Below are 21,346 nucleotides of genomic sequence, written 5' to 3' on the forward strand. Positions count from 1 at the left end.
TAACCAGAGGACACAGATTTAAAGTAACTGCCAAAAGAACAAGATGCAACATAAGAAGAATTTTTTTCGCAGAGAGTTGTTATGATCTGGAATGCGCTACCTGAAAGGGTGGTGGGAGCAGATTCAATAGTAACTTTCAAAAGGGAATTGGATAAATACTTGAAGGATAATTATTTGCAGGGCTATGGGGAAAGAGCAGTAGAGTGGAACTAATTGGATAGCTCCTTCAAAGAGCCAGCACAGGCTGAATGGCCTTTTCCTGTGTTGTAGTAAACTATGCTTCTATGATCTATGATTCTATGATTTCCTCCAACTCATCATCTTCAGTTCCTGCAACAAACTCTGTATCCTCACACAAGAACATAAGAAATAGGAGCAGGAATTGGCCACCCGGCCCCTTGAGCCTGCTCCGCCATTTAATACGATCATGGCTGATCCGATCAGACTCAGATCCACTTCCCTGTCTGCTTCCCATAACCCCTTATTCACCACCAACTCCATCCCCCTCCTCAGCTACTACCTCAGGTTGAACCAGACTGGTTGCAACCCTGATATCCTATTTGATCCCACAGTCACCTTCCAATCCCATATTCTCTCTATCACAAAAATTGTCTTCTTCCACCTCAGCAACATTGCACACCTCTAGCCCTACCGCAGGCCATCTGTTGCTAAAACTCTCATCCATGACTTTGTCATCTCCAGACTTGAGTACTCCACTGCTCTCCTGGCTGGCCTCCCATCCTCCTTTAGCATCAAATCATTTAAAACTCAATTATACCCTATACTAGCTGCATCAAGTACAGCTTGCCCCTCACTCCTGTCCGCAATTATCAACAGTGGCTCAGAGTTCCATAAGATCTCAGAATTAAAATTCTCATCTTCATATTTATAAGTGTGAGGTATTATATTTTGATAAGAAAAATAAGGAGGTCACATATCACTTGGAAAATAAGAATCTAAATGGGGTAGAAGAACAAAGGGATCTCTGAGTACAAATACACAAATCATTAAAAGTAACGATGCATGTTAACAAGGCTATAAAAAAGCAAACCAAGCACTCGGGTTTATTTCTAGAGGAAAATAATTGAAAATTAGAGAAGTTATGTTAAACTTGTATCAAACCTTGGTTAGACCACACTTGGAGCACTGTGTACAGTTCTGGTTGCCATATTATAAAAAGAATATAGAGGCACTGGAGAGGGTGCAAAAAAGATTTACAACACTGATACCAGAAATGCAAGGTTATACCTATAAGGAAAGGATGAACAGAGATATAGAGCTAGATGAGGAAGGATGGGAGGAGGCTCGAGTGGAGCATAAACGCCAGAATGGACTGGTTTGGGCTGAATGGACTGTTTTTTTGCGGTAATTTCTATGTAATTCTATGTAATCCATCCATGGCATTGGCTCTTCATATCTCTAACCTCTCCAAGCACTATAACCCCCTCCAGAACTATCCATTCCTCCATGTATCCCCCTCTCTTCACCTGCCCATGAACTGCCGAGCCTTTAGCCGTCTAAGCCCCACACTCTGGCATTCCCTCCCTAAACCCTCCGCCCTTCCACCTGCCTCTCCTCCTTTAAGAGCCCTCTTAAAACCCATCTCTGACTAAGCTTATGGTCACTCCTAATAGCTCGCTTGGCTTCCATTATTTTCCTTATGCCTCTGTGAATTACCATGAAACATGTTTCTACATCAAAGACACTGGCCTAGAAATTCGAGTAGGTTGGAAACCTGCTGTAACAGCGCCGGCTAAGGCTAACAGCTGCCCGCAGAGAGAGCGCAGGCAGCGGCGGTATTTTGGTGCTGCCTGCTAATTAACATCAGCGGTGTGGAGAATGTGTGATGTAATGAGCTCTTTCGAGCGCTAAGCTCAGCAGGACGACAAAGGTCTGTCTCGTCTGTGACCAGTTTGCATTTAAGGAGAACGAAGAAGAAACAAGTAAACCTATACACCATGTACAGAACAGTTGCCGTATTGTTTACAATTTACCTGTCACCTGCTCACCAATCAATATTACAGCATTGCATTCAGCTTTTGTAGACAAAACTCTTGTTTGAAGTGCATCAAAGTAACCCAAGCAAAGCTCCGGAACCTATCTATGGAAGCCATCTTTTAAATCAGCTCAGGCTTGCAAAATTTCAGTAGATGGAAAAACAGTTTGGCATTTGTTTATGCATTTGCGGGGAATCTGTTGACTGCTCCGGGAAGTCTGTGGTTTGATCGTACTTCAGGTTTTAGGGGATCGGAGGAGAAGGGGTGAGGGTGTAGGTGTAAAACAGGGCAAATTAATTCAAAAGCAATGGTGGATGTTGGAAATCTGAAATAAAAACAGAAAATGCTGGAAATACCCAGGAGGTTAGGCAGCATCTGTGGAGAAAGAAACAGAGTTAACGCTTCAGGTCAATAACCTTTTTTCAGACAGTTCTGATGCAAGGTCATTGACGTGAAACATTAACTCTGTTTCTCTCTCCACAGATGCTGCCTGACCAGCTGAGTAATTTCAGCATTTTTTGTTTTCAGGGCAACTTAATTATCTTGTTTGTACTGAAGTCTGTACCTCTCATTGCGCTGAAGAAGGCATGTGGCGTTCAGTGCTGTTTAAAGAGAACCCTGCAGACGCCACAGCTGAAAGGGAACATTGTTCATTTTTTTGACACTGATCCAAGCTGGCCCATTTAATTCTTTCAAAGCCTCTCCTCTATCACTTTAACACACATCTCATTCGAAAGGAATAGAGATTAAGCAAAGCTCTTTATTTTAAATGCTTGTTTAAATTTTCATGAAGCAGAAAGAAAAAGATATAGGGCTAGACTTTCCATCAGTTTTGCATCGCTACCACCCACTTACCGTCCATTTTAGCACAGAGATGAAGTATAACGCCTATTTATCACACAGGAACGATCAAATCCAGTGCTTTGTAATTTTTGAAACCACAGCACTGTAGCCATAATTTCATTGATATACTGAGGTCACTTTAGTCACTGGGTTAGGTGTGTCTGAGGGCTTTTTACTATACCATGATGAGCAGAGTGTACTCATATCTGATAAAAATTTGGGAACAAAATTGCCCCTTTTTGCCTCTGGGGGGTGCTAATGGGGCGCAATGCAGTTTTTGCCCAGGGGAGGGGGCGCTACCATCTCCCAGGAAATTGCCCCAGAGGTTTCGGGGAGGGAGAGGGCGGGCGCTGTACTGGCAGTGCCATGCCCCACGGTTAGCGCCACGGGCTGGTGCGCAACTGGTGATGATATCATGGAGAAATGTTTTTCAGCATGAATTACTAATAACTGGGGGAAAAACTGGTAAAATCTTTTTCATTAAAAAAGTGTTGTATCCATTAATAGTTACATTATTTGTTTTGTTTAATGGGATTTTATGGTAAATTAATGTCCACTAGTCAGGGAATCTCAGTTTCCATAATTAATACTCTTCTTATATAGTGGCCTAGAAATGCGAAGTGTTTGCCAAGTGTTGGCCTTTGAGGCCCGTTTTGGGGGAAAAAAATGGCGGCCGCCTCATCTCCGTCAATTTGAGTGGCACATATATTAGAAGAGTTCTACCTTTTTCATGTCAATTACGCAGTGCTGTTGGTACCCCGATGGCCTCCTAATCTCACCAATTTACATCAATCCTACACAGTGATTGCGCCAGTAGATTTATAGGGCTCAAAATTGCCCAGGAGTTGCTCCATTTTTTTGGGAGCAACTTGATTTTTCTGGAGTATCTGAAAAATCCCCATTTTGCACATTCAATTTGCGCTAGTGTAAGTGAGTTAGTTAGGATTTTTTTGTTTAGTTTAGTTTTTTTTCAAAAGGGGGCGTTTGAAACGCCCACCTACGCCCATTTTGGCCATTTAGGCCACTTTGGACAGCTAATAGTTACTCCAAACTAACTGAGGCCAGCTTATGTGGCCACTTGTGGCCGCACAGAAAACCCTTGCGGAGAGTTAAGAAATCAGCGCAGGTAGGTACATCGCCAGCAGAACTTAATGACGTAACTAAAGAATGTGAATAGGATCAAACAGCGAGACAGGACATCATATGACAAACTTCACAAAGTTAATTTACTATACAACAGAAGAATTCATGGAAGCTTAAACTAAAAAAATAAAAGTAAAGAGACAAAACATATTTACATAATATTTTCAAAATATCCAAATAAAAAATAGAATTACCTCTTGCTCGTAATTCTTATGTTCTTATGTAGGAAAGTATTTCATCAACAGGGTTAAGAAAAGTCTTGAGTAAGCTCTTTAAATTACTGGCTGCACAGTTATCATTCTCCCCCCCCGGGGGTCAAAACTTACCCCCACCGGATCAAAATTTCGCCCCCCCCCAGATTAAAACTCTTCCTCCCAGCCCCAGATCAAAACTCTACCCCTCACCCCCTGTCCCCCCCAGATCAAAACTATCCCCACATCAACCTGTTTGTTGTGGCCTTCTAGCCCGGGAAGGCAGCAGGCCACTCGGCCTGGGATAGGGGCGGGACGCATCGGGTCCCACACTGCAGTACGCACAGAGAGGCTGGGGGAAGGAGCTACTGCGCATGCACTCCAACGTGTATGTGCAGAGCTGCCGGCACTGTTACTGGCGCAGGGCCCTAGCCCCGCCCCCCCAATTGACTGGCCACGCCACGCCAAGCCCCAGGAGAGGCCACACAGCAGCCAGAATCGGGGGAGATTTTTTAGGCGCCGTTTTCAGTCCACAAAGTCAGTGCGCCGAAAAAAGGGATGGGCCAAATTTAAGCCCAATATCAGCAGCAGTTTACTTACTGTGACACAACTGAACTGCCTTTGTAGCTTCTTCTGTTAATTAACCATATCTGCCGTAATTATTTGCATACTTAATGTTTAAGTTTAATTGCTGCATTAATGATTCTAAGGTTATAAACAATTGTTCACAACTTTGTTGTCTGACCTCTTTGACAATTGGCAAAAAAGGTTTAATTAGTCACTCAGTAGCTTGTGTGGATCCTGATGGCAGATCCAAACTGTTTAATGTAAGACAGTTCAATGAGCCAAATTTAGGCATCATCAATTCATGAGCATAATCCAGATGGTTCCTAGACTAAGAGTTAAGATGAAGGGATTCAGTATTCAGTATCAGGGTATTGATCCCAGTGCACTTACAATGTATTTCTGTGTTTACTACTGTACACTTTTTTGTTTGCAAGTAACGACTGCACATTTAAAAACAATTCTCAATGTTTAGATATTGCGAAAATAGTGACTCTTGTTGCAATAATTAAAAATAACAGCAGCCAAAATTGAAAGCACCTGGTAATCAGTTGTCATGGCAGATCCACCAGAAGTTGTAGCTGAAGTGCCTATTCGAGGCTTCTTGTTTGGAGGTCCCTGATTGAGACTGCTGTCCTGGTTATGCTGGTGTCCTCCTCCAGTTCCTCCTCCACCACCTCCTCCCCCAGCAGTTGTTCCATTTGTCTGTGTGCTGCTTTGTTGCTGGGGTGCTTGCTGCTGTTGTTGATTCTGCTGTGTTGTCTGCTGCTGGTGTTGCTGGGTTTGCTGCTGATTCTGTAGTTCAAGATGATAATCACAATAATTAATCTATCTAAAACCCTAATAGCCTCACAATGCTGCTAACACATACACATTATTTTAGGCTCATATGCATTGAAGAAACACCATTGACATCAGACACATGGTAGTTTCATCATTGACTGTAATCTTCAATGTAAAGAACCTGAATTCCAGAGGTGAGACCCAGAAGTTTAACGTCACAAATGTTGCTTAGACACAACTCACTCACATGCTGTTATAGCAATGCAACAATGTTTTGACAGAAGACTATTGGTTAATAAAACATACCCTTCCTACCCGCCCATCTATTGCCCTGACTGGATCCTGTATCTCCTGTCTGTAATCTGTTTCACAATTCGGTCATCCTCTTACTAAAAATAACTTTTGGAATTTCCTGTGTATTTGTACCCAGAGATATATGTAACTGGGGCATAAAACAAATACCCACCATAAAAGATCAAGAAAACTTGGGTGTAAGGGTGTTACGTACGCCCGAATTTCCTCGCACCTTTACACCAGTCTATCGATCTCTGTGCCAACTACATCAGTGCTCATTATAATGGCTCCGCCCACAGGCTAAAGAGCTGCACATATGAATGTCCTGCAATTACGCTGCTTCAAAACAGGTGTAAAATTAAGCCCAGAATTTTAGACGCAGCAGGAAACTAATTTTTCTGGTGTTTTATCACAATTTCTTAAGCGCTTTTTTAATTATCTTCATTATTACCTGCACTTTATTATCAGAAACATAGAAAATAGGTGCAGGAGTAGGCCATTCGGCCCTTTGAGCCTGCACCACCATTCAATAAGATCATGGCTGATCATTCCCTCAGTACCCCTTTCCTACTTTCTCTCCACACCCCTTGATCCCTTTAGCCGTAAGGGCCAACTCTAACTCCCTCTTGAATATATCTAATGAACTGGCATCAACAACTCTCTGCGGTAGGGAATTCCACAGGTTAACAACTCTCTCAGTGAAGAAGTTTCTCCTCATCTCAGTCCCAAATGGCCTACCCTTTATCCTAAGACTGTGTCCCCTGGTTCTGGACTTCCCCATCATCGGGAACATTCTTCCCGCATCTAACCTGTCCAGTCCTGTCAGAATCTTGTAAGTTTCTATGAGATCCCCTCTCATCCTTCTAAACTCCAGTGTATTAAGGCCCAGTTGATCCAGCCTCTCCTCATATGTCAGTCCTGCCATCCCAGGAATCAGTCTGGTGAACCTTTGCTGCACTCCCTCGATAGCAAGAACATCCTTCCTCAGTTTAGGAGACCAAAACTGAACACAATATTCCAGGTGAGGCCTCACCAAGGCCCTGTACAACTGCAGTAAGACCTCCCTGCTCCTACACTCAAATCCCCTAGCTATGAAGGCCAACATACCATTTACCTTCTTTACCACCTGCTGTACCTGCATGCCAACTTTCAATGACTGATGTACCATGACACCCAGGTCTCGTTGCACCTCCCCTTTCCTAATCTGCCGCCATTCAGGTAATATTCTGCCTTCGTGTTTTGCCCCCAAAGTGGATAACCTCACATTTATCCACATTATACTGCGTCTGTCATGCATTTGCCCACTCACCTAACCTGTCCAAGTCACCCTGCAGCCTTTTAGCGTCCTCCTCACAGCTCACACCGCCACCCAGTTTAGTGTCATCTGCAAACTTGGAGATATTACACTCAATTCCTTCATCTAAATCATTAATGTATATTGTAAAGAGCTGGGTTCCCAGCACTGAGCCCTGCGGCACTCCACTAATCACTGCCTGCCATTCTGAAAAGGACCCGTTTATCCCGACTCTCTGCTTCCTGTCTGCCAACCAGTTCTCTATCCACGTCAGTACATTACCCCCAATATCATGTGCTTTGATTTTGCACGCTAATCTCTAGTGTGGGACCTTGTCAAAAGCCTTTTAAAAGTCCAAATACACCACATCCACTGGTTCTCCCTTGTCCACTCTACTAGTTACATCCTCAAAAAATTCCAGAAGATTTGTCAAGCATGATTTCCTTTTCATAAATCCATGCTGACTTGGACCGATCCTGTCACTGCTTTCCAAATGCGCTACTATTTCATCTTTAATAACTGATTCCAACATGTTCCCCACTACTGGTGTCAGGCTAACCGGTCTATAATTACCCGTTTTCTCTCTCCCTCCTTTTTTAAACAGTGGTATTACATTAGCTACCCTCCAGTCCATAGGAACTGATCCACAGTTGATAGACATTTTGGAAAATGATCACCAATGCATCCACTATTTCTATGGCACCTCCTAAGTACTCTGGGATGCAGACTATCAGGCCCCGGGGATTTATGGCCTTCAATCCCACCAATTTCCCTAACACAATTTCCCGCTTTATAAAGATATCCTTCAGTTCCTCCTTCTCACTATACCCTCGATCCCCTAGTATTTCCAGAAGGTTATTTGTGTCTTCCTTCGTGAAAACAGAACCAAAGTATTTGTTTAACTGGTCCGCCATTTCTTTGTTCCCCATTATAAATTCACCTGAATCTGACTGCAAGCGACCTACGTTTGTCTTCACTAATCTTTTTCTCTTCACATATCTATAGAAGCTTTTGCAGTCAGTTTTTATGTTCCCAGCAAGCTTCCTCTCATACTCTATTTTGCCCCTCCTAATTAAACCCTTTGTCCTCCTCTGCTGTATTACAAAATTCACCCAGTCCTCAGGTTTGCTGCTTTTTCTGGCCAATTTATATGCCTGTTTCTTGGATTTAACACTATCCTTAATTTCCCTTGTGAGCCAAGGTTGAGCCACCATCCCCATTTTATTTTTTACTCTAGACAGGGATGTAGAATTGTTGAAGTTCATCCATGTGATCTTTAAATGTTTGCCATTGCCTATCCACCGTCAACCCTTTAAGTATCACTCGGCAGTCTATTCTAGCCAATTCACGTCTCATACCATCGAAGTTACCTTTCCCCAAGTTCAGGACCCTAGTCTTTGAATTAACTGTGTCACTCTCCATCTTAATAAAGAATTCTACCATATTATGGTCATTCTTCCCCAAGGGGCCTTGCACAACAAGATTGTTAATTAGTCCTTTCTCATTACACTTCACCCAGTCTAGGATGGCCAGCCCTCTAGTTGGTTCCTCGACATATTGGTCTAGAAAACCATCCCTAATACTCTAGGAAATCCTCCTCCACCGCATTGCTATGTATTTGAATGTATTTTTATGGCATGAGTATAAGTCACATTAAATATTGAAAAGGTTTCATGATTACACATTCTTAAACATATGCATGAATGATAGTTAGATGGCTTTAATTTTCAGATTTGAAAAATAAATATATGCTGTGAGTTCGGCACTTTCCTCGGGCCCCGATTTTTTACATTGATTTCTGCTCGTTTACGCCCAATTTTACATTATGGGGTATGGAAATGAGATTGGCAGAAAATTTGGGTGAAAATAGACATCGGCAAAATGGGCGCATGAATGGTCTTAATTTTGGGTGTAACTTCCTGATTATGTCCCCACAGGAAACACCATCCCAAGCTGTCCAGATAGCTTTGGAATATTGTCCATTGCACCAATTTAGTGAAATCTGCTAACCTAAGACATCATGAATAATATTCTATCCTATAAATAATAAAATTATAAACAACACTGACCCCTATGGGACTCCACTGGCAACCAGTTTTCAGTTCAATACCTCCCATTCTCCAGTACCCTTTGATTTCTATCCCACGGGTATGTACCTTGAAAATCAATCTGTTACGTGGAAAAATATCAAGTGCCTTCCTGAAATAATATCCGCTGCCTCACCTATTACTTTCCTGCTTCTCTCAGACCAACACTGCAATATTAATTGTGTGGATTCCAGAGCAATGGCAGCCTGAGCACACTGCAAAACTACTTCAGTACAAGCAAATGATTAAATCTTACGCTACCTTTAATACCATTCGCTATTGTCCCTTGTATAATTGTTCAGACAGCATAAGGCTTTTGTCACTACCCTCTGCGTAACCCCTAGCAAGCTTTTATTCAGGTCATTGACCTGAAACATTGGCTGGAATCTGACCAGCCCTGCGAGTGCGAGTTTGGAGGCGGGCCCGCTGACAAAATGGCACTGATTGACAGAAACTTTACATCAGCATTGGCAATAATACCTAAGTGCCTAACCTTTTGTGTTGTTAGTTGGTATGATTGGACAAGGATGAGTTAGTGAGATGGTGATATGATAATGTAGATAGAGAGAGAGGATGTTGGTGTAAGGGTGTGCAGGAGTCGGTTAGGGAAGGCAGAGTGATGGGGATGTGATCAGTGGCACAGCAGGATGAGGTTGAGTGTGACTTTGCAGTAACTGTCAGAGTCAGTTGTGGCTCAGTGGGCAGCAAACTCACCTCTGAAGGCTGTGGTCAAGTCCCACTCCAGGAACTTAACCACATAATAAATCTAGATTGACACGCTAATGCAGTGCTGTGGGAGTGCTGCATTGTCAGAGGTGCTGTCTTTCGGATGAGATGTTAAACCGAGGCCCCATCTGCCCTCTCAGGTGGATGTAAAAGATCCCATGGCACTATTTCAAAGAGGAGCAGGGGAGTTATCCCCAGTGTCCTGGCCAATATTTATCCCCCAATCAACATAACAAAAACAGATTATCTGGTCATTATCACATTGATGTTTGTGGGAGTTTGCTGTGCGCAAGTTGGATGCTGCGTTTCCCACATTACAACAGTGACTACACTCCATAAGTACTTCATTGGCTGTAAAGCGCTTTGAGATCGGGGCCCTTTGGTAGGGGAATCATTTTTATTAATTTTAATGCTTTTATTTAAGATTACAGCATCCACTGTATTTATCTTTTAATAGTTTTATTAATTGTTTTGGCTCCATTCAACCTGCTGAGTGCTGCTCAGTGGTTTGCACATACCCCTGTACTTTTGTACAACTTTCAGGTCTGACTCTTTAGTGGAGTCCTGTGGGCTGCAGAGACCTGCTTGGCAGGGTTCACCCTGAGGATGGGAGAGTGCTGGTACACCTGGTCAGAAGCAGGGCGGCACGCAGGAGAAGGTGATACCATCAGCACCATGCAGACAGGCAGCGGGCAAGGGAGGCAGCAGCCATGATTGTTCATTCTGCGCCAAACCAGTGTGCCCGCCGTCTTCACCGGCCCGAATCAGGATTGCGGTTGACTGCTTGGGGACAAGGAATATCCCCTGTCCAGTTGGCTGCTCACTCCTCTGCGGAACCCCAGGACAGCGCCAGACATGAATACAATGATGCTCAATGTGCCACCAGGTGCATCATCGAGCAGTGCATAGGCATCCTTAAACAGAGATTCCAGTGCCTGAACCACTCTGGTAGCATCTTGCAGTACTCTCTCTCCTCAACGAGTCTCCACAACCGTCGTGGTCTGTTGCATGTTGCACAACCTGGCCATCACGAGGGGACAGCCGCTGGAGGTCGAGCCAGCAGTACCACCTGAGGAGGTGCAGGAGGAGGAGGAGAAGTGTAGGAGGAGGAGGAGGAGGATCCCCGTTGCCCCAGAGCTAGGAGGCATCGACTCAGCACCACCCTGGAAGGGCTGGGTACAGACTGGCCTGCACCCTCCTGGGTGGGTGCGTCCTCACATATATGGAGGTGCCTGACACCTCCCTTGCAATCTCCCTCCATGCATTATGTGCTGCCTGTCTGCCAGGTCTCCCCACGTCAGGAAAAAGTATTCTTCTTCTACCCTTCACACCATCCATCAGTGACTCCAACTCCATATCAGTGAACCTGTTGGCATTCCTTACACCTCTTGCACCAGCCATCCTTTCAAACTCCTTTCCTACCTAAGGGCCTTGATGCAAACCCTGACATTAGAAACCCTTACCTGCATGCTGAATTTCTCAGTGGTGATAACGCTCAAATTAAGACAGCCACACCACTGAAAAATTCACTTTGGAAGGGTTCATTAGTGCTGGAACCCACTTGTTCACTTTTGGAGCTGAATGTGGGGTGGCCCAGCCACAAAGAAATTTCAGTGCTAACAAAAAGGTGGGGGGAGCACCAGCTTTCCAGCGGTACTAAATTTCGGGCCCTGTTTCTCTCTCCACAGATGCTCCACACTTACTGAGTGTTTCCAGCATTTTCTGTTTTTAATTTAGATTTCCAACATCTGGAGTACTTTACTTAAGCTTTTATTGTTTAAAGCTTGATGTCATTGCTTATGTGTCTTTCAATAATAACAAGTTATTGTGTTGAAAATATGCGACTTTTGAACATTTAGTGCAGAGAGCTGGATTGCTAAGAGGGTGACATGAAGGGTGGCTACGATGTTGTGGCACCTGCATTTTATAAAGCAGTGTAAGACATAGGTGATAGAAATGGGGTTCATCTGACGCAGTTGTTGGGCAACATATACTATTGATAGTGTTGAACCTCATTCATTGACGACGAGGTCCAGCACCACCTTCAGTGCGCCAGCGCAACCTTCGGTCGCCTTCGGAAGACAGTGTTCGAAGATCAGGCCCTCAAATCTGGCATCAAGCTTATAGTCTACAGGGCTGGGGTGATACCCGCCCTCCTGTTTGGCTCAGAGACGTGGACCATATACAGTAGACACCTCAAATTGCTGGAGAAATAGCACCAACGTCAGTGTACTCGATCAGGCCAGCATCAAGCATTGACCACACTCGACCAGCTCCGTTGGGCAGGCTATATTGTTTGCATGCCTGACACAAGCCTCCCAAAGTAAGCGCTCTACTCGGAACGCCTACACGGCAAGCGAGCCCCAGGTGGGCAGAAGAACTGTTTCAAGGACACCCTCAAAGCCTCCTTGATAAAGTGCAACATCCCCACCGACACCTAGGAGTCCCTGGCCAAAGACTGCTTTAAGTGGAGGAAAAGCATCCGGGAGGGCGCTGAGCACCTCGAGTCTCATCGCCGAGAGCATGCAGAAACCAAGTGCAGGCAGCGGAAGGAGTGTACGGCAAACCAGATTCCCCACCCACCCTTTCCTCAACGACTGTCTGTCCCACCTCTGACAGAGACTGTAATTCCCGTATTGGACTGTTCGGTCACCTGAGAACTCACTTTTAGAATGGAAGCAAGTCTTCCTCGATTTCGAGAGACTGCCTATGATGACTATTGATAAAAAGGTTTGTTGCAGAATATATATATTTCTTTACAAATCAATAACATGTGATTGTACAGTTGCAGGTCTACATGTGAGTACATTTGAAACTACAAGGGGGCCGAAATTGCCCACCGCTGGAAACGGGGCGCACGCACCCCGTTTCTAGTGTTTTTATCACCACGGTGGATGAGATGGCCTGTTCAGCGAAATTCTGCTCTTTGGCTTTTTTTTTTCGGCGGTCCGGATGTTGCTCATAAAGGGGTTGGATATGCGGCGGTGAGCACACTAGAAGGGCGGAAGTTGGGGCGGGGTGTAATGTCCGCCATCCCAAGATGGGGTGCCAGGCTGCCTATTGGTGGCCCGGCTGAACCCGGGGGCATAATCGTTGGTCCGACATGCCAGTCAGCCAATAAAAAAAACCATGGCGGCAGCGGCAGAGCATCCTCCCCTTCAATGGGAGCCGCACCGCCACTTTAGAAGGCCAGAGCCTCACTGGACCGCCTTAGAAAAACAGCTTTTGGTACCGCCCGGCGGGAGGAAGATTTTCTCGGCAGAATTTTGCTGTTGGTGGGTCGGGGGGGGGCGGCGACATCGGCGGTGCACACTCTGATGACGCACTTAGGATGGCTCGGCAGCAGCGGAGCGGCAACTGCCGGGATACCTCAGAAGCAGAATTTTGATAATGGCGACCATTACACAAAAAATCGGCAGCCATTGCACTCTGCAGCGTGGTTGCCGATTTCCTGTGGTAACAGGCCTTAAGGAAAGGGGTAATTTCAGCCCCAAGATGGCTAATCAGACAACCCCTATAACTTTGATGAATACAAAGGATTTGTCGCAATGCAAATATTTATTTACAAGATCTCAATATCTTGCTGAACATGAATGGACAAACTAAAAACTAGCTGGGCCAGCTAAGTCATATAACATCATTTATTGGGACATATAAGCAAAGCAAAGATTTTTCTTCGTATTTCATGTTGTGTGCAATACTTTTGTGTTCATTAGGATGAGGGATGGAAATATTATTTTCCACCTTGCATCAAGAATCCCTGGGTTAGGTACAACACAGATTGGATGCGATGCAGAGTTTTTTCCTTACTGGCTCAACAATGTACCTCACTCACTATATCAATGTTACATTTCTATTTTCTGTATCACCTTTCATTCGCACCACTAGATGAAATTATCCAATGCATACCAAACAATGTGGAAATAAGTCCATTGGGAACTGAGTTACCAATGGACAGACATTTCTCCTGGGACCTGGAATATCTTTCATACTCTTTAATACTCCAAAAGTTTCAGACCCGCTTGGAATATTAATGAAACTAACTCTACTCAATATGACATCTTTTTGGGACATTAAGTGACTCAAACTCAAGCAATTTATCCACACTTTGAACTGATAACCACATCAATATTTGGACTGAGACTGAAATAACTGAGGTTCAGCTGTTTACTGGCCACGAAAGAGGAGCTTGGGCTTCCAAAATACCTAAAATTATCTCTTCATTTCTGCTGACCATGCTCACCTTTCCATGACTGATTTACAGCCTTCACCATGGTTTTTACATGGTTTTGAGCTGAACACGTTCACAGCACCAAACGGAGAAAAGTGAAATGTAAAAAAATCATTAAATTACTTTAACATTTGACTTTTCTTTAACTGGTCCAATGTAGTCCGGAAACCCACAGCACATGGGGAAAAGCTAAGTTAAGGATGATGAAAATGAGCAGAGCAGGTGGCATTTCATGTTTTCGTCTTCCTGATGAATTTGAAACCTGCCCGCAGATTAATTGGGGAGGTGGGGGAGGAACTTTTAGATTCAGCGGAAATAAGCAGTTGGGGATGAAAATATATTCCATTGAACCTGAAGACGATCATTATGATATTCTGCTGAACAGTTTCAACAAACACAGTTCTTATTAGTTCACTGAAATTCTCCATTTCGGTAACTAAAAGGCTAGATGATGGGAAGAAAAATATGCTCCTGTTAGATTCTCATATTATGAAACAGCCTCAGACAATTCTCCAGTTTAATTGATATTTCAACAGCAAACCAACTTCTCTGACACAATGTTTATTATTGTTTCTGAATCAACTGTTGAAATACCAGTTACTTTGTTCTAGTCATGTGAAGTTCCTGCTTACTCAATAAGATATGGGTTAACAAAGATAAAATACTATTGTCATAACAGGTGCTTCACTGCAATTGTTTTGCATCCTCAAAGACTTGTGATAGCAACGGGGAACATATTTCACTTGTTGCCCATTTAACTTTTGGAGGACTGCAGTAGTGAATGATCTTTGATCATAACCAAAAAATTACAATACATTCTCCATTCTCATGGTCTGCCATGTGCTTTTGAAACTTTGTTCCTTGAGGATGGGGGATTTCCATCTGTTTAGCAGTGCTCTCAGGGGAAGGTGCTCGCCTGAGGTCAGATGCTTCACAACAGAAAATGGACTAACAACTCGGGGGTTAACGGCAGCTGTTACTGCCCGATTCGGGGAGAAAAATGGCGGGCTCCGTAATTTTGCCCGCTGCCTGTGGGTCCAGTGGTGGCCGCCATTTTCGGCAGGTCAGCAGCGGTGCTGTTGCTTGTGCTCGCCAAAAGTATTGTAATGAGTCGGAGTGTGACGTTCACTTCTTTCTTCCCCTTTCTTTTTCATTGCAAGCAGGGCACAGAGGCGACCCATGGCCTCCTGCTGAGCTTAGCGCTGGAAAGAGAGCATTGCACCACAAATTCTCCACTCCACTGATGCTAATTAGTAGTCAGCACCAAAATACTGGTGCTGTCTGTGCTCTCTCGATGGGCGACCATTGGCCATGGCCAGCGCTGTTACCAACAGGTTTCCAACATACTGGAATTTTTAGCCCATGTGAATTGCATGAGATGCACCAGTGCAGCTGTTGGCAAAAGCCACTCTGTCAGGGAAGGAAAGACAATTAACTTTGGTTAGGAAATTGGCAGTATGTTTCAGCAAAAAAGGAAACTACTGAAATCCATTCATGGAGCTCAAACCTCAGTTTTAATTTTGTGCTAGAATTCCACAATTAGCTAAGCTCTGCGCGAGGCTGCTTGCTGAAATATTTTGCATTAGTGGAGTACTCTTTTTCAGTTCGGAGGACGAATTTGTTGCCTATTGATGAAGTTACACCCGAAACATTAAGGGGTCGAAATTGTCATGTTTAGCGACGCTGGTTAGCACCTTCGGGGAGCCCTAATGGGGCGTGAAACATTTTACGTCCGGCGTGGGGGCAGTGGGCATCAGCGGCCTGGTAAAGTGCGTATCGGCCCTCCCCGTTAAGCAAAGGAGAGGGGCGTTGAACCGTGTCAGCCCTACATGGAGCGGCCGCATAGTGCTGCTGATCGCTCCCCAGTCTCACCCCAGAACCCGCCTCATCAGGAAATGGAGCCCGCAAGATTGCGCTCCATTTCCTGTGAGAGGCCGGGGCGGGACTTCCGTGCTAGGTGCAAGAAGTCCTGCCCAGAGTCGGTTGCCGCCCCCAATCGGGGTGCTGGGGAATTTCTCTCTCTAACTTATTTTCTGTTGTGCATTCCTACCATTTTCTGTTTTATTTCTGATTTCCAATAATTCTGATTTTCTTTTCACCCTAACCCTAATTTCAAATGTCTTTTGTTAGTTGTTAATGAATGGCTCCAAAACAACAATAGATAAACTGCTAATACTTTTATATGCATATGAAAAATGTACATCAGTCTCATTTATATAACTAATATCAAAAAGAAAATATTTCCAAACCATAATGAAATAATACAATTTTGGTGACTATTTTGGAATAGAATGAACATTATTATTTATCAGCTAATTCTTTTCAATCTGCCGAAATATGTAGTAAACCTTGGCCTTTTGTTGTTTTAGCAATTAAAAGAAAATATCCTTAATGTCATAGTGTGACATTTCTCTGTAACATTTCTCGTTGAATTAATCAATGAACTTGCTACAAGTGGTGGGAGCTATATATGCATTTATATTTATATTGAATTACCTTTGCTACAAACACAAGAATTGTTCACTTTTTCAGGTTACAAGATAACAAGCATATAATACAATTAGGCTATATCGGATTCATAATGAAAATTTTATTTTAAACATTAGGACACTGATTTTAGAAGTGAATACATAAGCGAAATAAAATGATGTTCATTGAAAAAAAAATCACAAGAATACACAGGTTAGGTTGACTTTAGATTTGGATTAAGCTGCGAATTTCATGGATTGCGTTTTCTCTTACCTTGTCACCTTTCTCTTCCGGTTCATCTTCATTTAGAAATTCTCGTTTAGGATATGGGATCTGACAACCTGCAAAGACACTAAAAAAAATTTTTTTATTGTTAATTTGGGAGGGAGGTCATGGCAGAAAATATAACTATAAATCATTGTTACTAGTTTTACATTCATTTTTAAAACTGAAACACAGATTGCTATGGAAACAAACAGTTCAAAGATTAGGAAAAAATTTGAAGAAGCACATGTTAAATAGGATATTCAAATATTTTTACCAAGCTAACTGCCCAATGTGCTAAGCTATGTTACGGACATCACTGCACACTGCCAGACATTAAAATAATAATAATGTTAAGATAAACTGTGATGAACAAAGACACAGTTATATACAGGGGAACCAAGTTACTATAAACTCTATTATTACCAGCATGAAAAAATATGATCTTAGTCCCATTATAAACTAAACTATAATTGGAACAAGAGTTTAAACTTGGATAGAATGAACTCTTGATAAGATCCATTTGGTCAGTCATAACAAGCCTGTGTTTGACTATATTTTAACATTATTGTTTAAAATCATCTTTTAATTTCCAATTATCCTAATCTCTAGATCACTAGCTGTGCTTTTAATGGGAGAAATGGGGAGGGGGGTCTCAAATGGAGGTCAGGTGCTTCCCACATGGAGAGAGGAACGGATAGCTGCGGGGGAGAAACATCATTGCTAACAGGGCAGCATTGATGCAGGCATGAGAAGAATTATATGTGATGTGATGTGGTGTGGGGGAAGAGTAGGAAGAAAATGTAATGGGGTTATCTTATGCCATGTAGCTGATGTTTTTCCAATACTGACCAGTGCCACGAGGCTGTTGCAAAAGAAAACAGTGCTGGATTGTATTGCCAGGATGATCAAACACAAAATACTATACTGTCCTTTCATCTAGAATATAGAAAATATATAATGAGAAATATAGAGGTAATATAGAAAAGTTTTGGAGGAAGGCGACATGGTGTATACCTAATTTAAAAGCCTTAGTTACCATGATCGGCTTCTTACTCTAGTAAAGCATATAATTCAGGGAGATTTGATTAACATTTAAAATAATGAAAGGATTAGATTTGGTTCTTGAGGTTAGGCTATTTAAGTTTAACAGATCATGGAGGACCACGAGACATGAGTATAAGTTAAATAAGCATTCAAGTTAGATGTCAGGAGGTATTTCTTTTCACAGACCCATGGAACAATTTTCCAGCTTGAGCAGTGATTGCGGATTCTCTGAAAACATTCAAAGGGAGCAAGACGAGTTTGTAACTGTGGCCAACACACATATGAAATGTATTGGGGGATGTCCCCTCGTCATTGTGGTCTCTTAGAACTTATTTGATTACCTTTGAAGGTCGGACAGAAATTTCTAATTTCCTAAGCCCCCGTAAATTGTCCTAGGGCTTTTTCCTCAAGAGATTGTTTGGTTGGCCGGGGGAAGGGCAGATGGGGACACGATGTCATGTATGTAACCTTCATGTAACAACACTGCAATACTGTATATACTTGAGATATGCACACATTGACCACAGGGGGTAAACTTGTGGGAGACACTCCTCACTTGGTCATCCAGGAATATAAAGAGAGGTCCCACGTAGGGTCATCACTTCTCGGTCCTGTGAATAAAGGTGCAGGTCAGAGAGTGACCTTGTCCATAGAATGTGCCTCGTGTGGATTTGTGGTATTGTGTAAGGACTTTACAGTGGCGACGAGAAACGGGAATCAACAACCCACGAGAATGGCCACCGGTAGCACAGAGGAACTGTTGGTGAGGACTGCGACGATTTCATTGAGAGGCTTCAGCAGAGCTTTGTCATGAAGGACTGGCGGGGAGATGCAGCGGCCGACAAGCGAAGGACTCATCTACCGACCAGCTCTGGATCTAAGACTTACGCGCTCATGAAAGACCTGCTAGCACCCGAGAAGTCGGCGGACAAAACCTTTGAAGGGCTCAGCAAACTAATCAGTGGCACCTCAAACCGGCAAGCAGCATACACATGGCCCAACACAGATTTTATATCCACCGACGTCGGGAAGGACAGAGCATACCGGACTTCGTTGTGGACCTCCGGCGCTTGGCCAGCCTCTGTAAGTTCACAGATGCCTGCAGGGGGGAGATGCTAAGGGATTTCTTTATTGAGGGCATCGGTCATGCCGGGATTTTCAGAAAGTTAATCAAGACCAAGGACTTGACCTTGGAAGCGGCGGCGTTGCTGGCTCAGATTTTTATGGTGGGGGAGGAGGAAACCACGATAATATACGCGCGCAACCCTGACTCCGGTTGACGATGGATCAGGGGGTCAATATCATAAACGAGACACAGAGCCCTGCAGGCAGGCAAGGGCAGTTCGACACACCCCAGGCAGCAATAGACCCCAGAACAGGTTTTCAACACAGACAATGGCAGGCTGAACGGACATTGCATTCTGGGATGGGGCCATTGACACCCACTAACAGGGTGCTCAAGAGCAGTCAAAGGGACAATCAGCGAGGAATGCCTGGTAACAGCTCTTTTGTTCACAACAATGGGAATCTCAGTTCATGCTGGAGGTGTGGGGGCAGACATACTGCTAGGACTTGCAGGTTTCAACAGTTCGTCTGCAGAAATTGTAACCTCAGTGGCCATTTAGCAAGAATGTGCAGGAAGCCTGCAACCAAGCTAATTTACGAGGCGGGTGGACCATAAGAGGTGTCTGCGAGGCAGGATGACATGTGGGGCAAATCAATGGACGCTGAAGTTCAGCGGGTTCATGTGGCAAACATTCACAGCTCATATACCAAAATGCCACCTATGATGATGAAGGTCCTACTAAACGGCATCCTGGTAAGCATGGAGCTGGACACGGGAACCAGCCAATCACTCATGAGCGTTCAACAATTCGAAAAGCTATGGCCACTCAAAGCCAGCTGACCCAAACTAGAACACATTGAAACTCAATTACGGATGTACACCAAAGAAATCATTCCAGTGCTAGGCAGTGCAATGTTAGCTGTCACACACAATGGATTGGTGAACCGGCTGCCGCTCTGGATTGTCCTGGGCAATGGTCCCGCTCTGTTGGGGAGAAGCTGGTTAGCTGAGATGAACTGGAAATGGGGGATGTGCATGCAGTGTCATCTGTGGAGCGAAGTTCATGCTCGCAGGTCCTACAGCAATTTGAGTGGCTATTCCAACCTGGCGTCGGGACATTCAAAGGTACCAAAGTAGTGATTCCCATCACCCCAGACCAGTGCACCACAAAGCCAGAGCAGTGCCGTATGTGATGTGGGAGAAAATTGAAAGCGAATTGGACCGTTTGCTGAGAGAGGGCATCATCTCGCCCGTTGAATTCAGCGACTGGGCGAGCCCCATTGTTCCCGTCCTAAAAGCGGATGGCTCGGTCAGGATCTGTGGCGACTACAAGGCCACTATCAACCAGGTGTCCCTACAAGACCAATACCCGCTTCCGAGAGCGGAGGATCTTCTTGCCACGCTGGCAGGCGGCAAGCTGTTCACCAAGTTGGACCTCACTTCAGCCTACATGACCCAAGAACTGGCCGACGAATCGAAACTACTGACCACAATCACCAAGCACAAGGGACTGTTTGTTTACAGCTGGTGCCCGTTTGGCATTCGATCAGCGGCCGCGATCTTTCAAAGAAACACGGAAAGCCTGCTCAAATCCATTCCTGGAATGATTGTATTCCAGGACGATATCCTCATCGCGGGTCGGGACACCGAGGAACACCTCCACAACCTGGAAGAGGTGCTACCTGGATGGGTAGGCCTGCGACTCAAGAAACGTGAGTGTGTGTTTTTGGCTCCCGAATTTGAGTTTCAGGGCAGGAGGGTTGCTGCAGACGGGATTCGGCCTGCCGAATCCAAAACAGAGGCGATTCGACGAGCGCCCAGGCCCTGCAACACATGGAGTTGCGTTCATTTCTGGGACTTTTGAACTATTTCTGCCGAACTTAAGCACATTGTTGGAGCCGCAACACGTGCTCCTGCGTAAGGGATGCGATTGGTCTTGGGGGGACTGTCAAGAACGGGCTTTCAATCGGGCGCGTAACCTACTCTGTTCAAATAAATTGTTGACCCTGTACAACCCCTGTAAGAAATTGGTTCTGACATGTGATGCAATGTCCTATGGAGTTGGGTGCGTGTTGCAGCAGTACAATGCTGAGGGGCAACTCCAACCTGTGGCTTATGCCTCCAGGTCGCCTCTCAAGCAGAACGTGGATATGGGATGGTTGAAAAGGAAGCACTCGCATGTGTCTATGGGGTGAAAAAGATGCACCAGTACCTTTTTGGCAGGAGGTTCGAATTAGAAACGGACCACAAGCCGTTAACATCCCTGTTGTCAGACAGCAAGGCTGTCAATGCCAATGCATCAGCTCACATACAGCGATGGGCTCTCACTCTGGCTGCGAATGACTAC

The 21,346-nt window shown here is 44.4% G+C and overlaps 1 protein-coding gene across 4 annotated transcripts in view; it reads right to left on the reverse strand.

Moving 5' to 3' along the window:
• The window catches only part of cdk19 (cyclin dependent kinase 19), a 410,414-nt gene that overhangs the window by 63,561 nt on the left and 325,507 nt on the right, over positions 1-21,346 (reverse strand). For 3 of the 4 annotated variants that reach the window (XM_070885689.1, XM_070885688.1, XM_070885690.1), the window contains 2 exons: positions 16,896-16,974; positions 5,279-5,533 (listed from right to left, as the gene is read on the reverse strand). In XM_070885689.1, coding sequence (XP_070741790.1) covers positions 5,279-5,533; positions 16,896-16,974 — 334 coding nt within the window. Of the gene's footprint in view, positions 1-5,278; positions 5,534-16,895; positions 16,975-21,346 lie in introns of those variants that run through there. The other variant, XM_070885692.1, reaches the window with a different exon arrangement.

Source organism: Pristiophorus japonicus, chromosome 7, assembly GCF_044704955.1.
Source record: "Pristiophorus japonicus isolate sPriJap1 chromosome 7, sPriJap1.hap1, whole genome shotgun sequence".
In the NCBI taxonomy this organism is placed as follows: Eukaryota; Metazoa; Chordata; class Chondrichthyes; family Pristiophoridae; genus Pristiophorus; species Pristiophorus japonicus.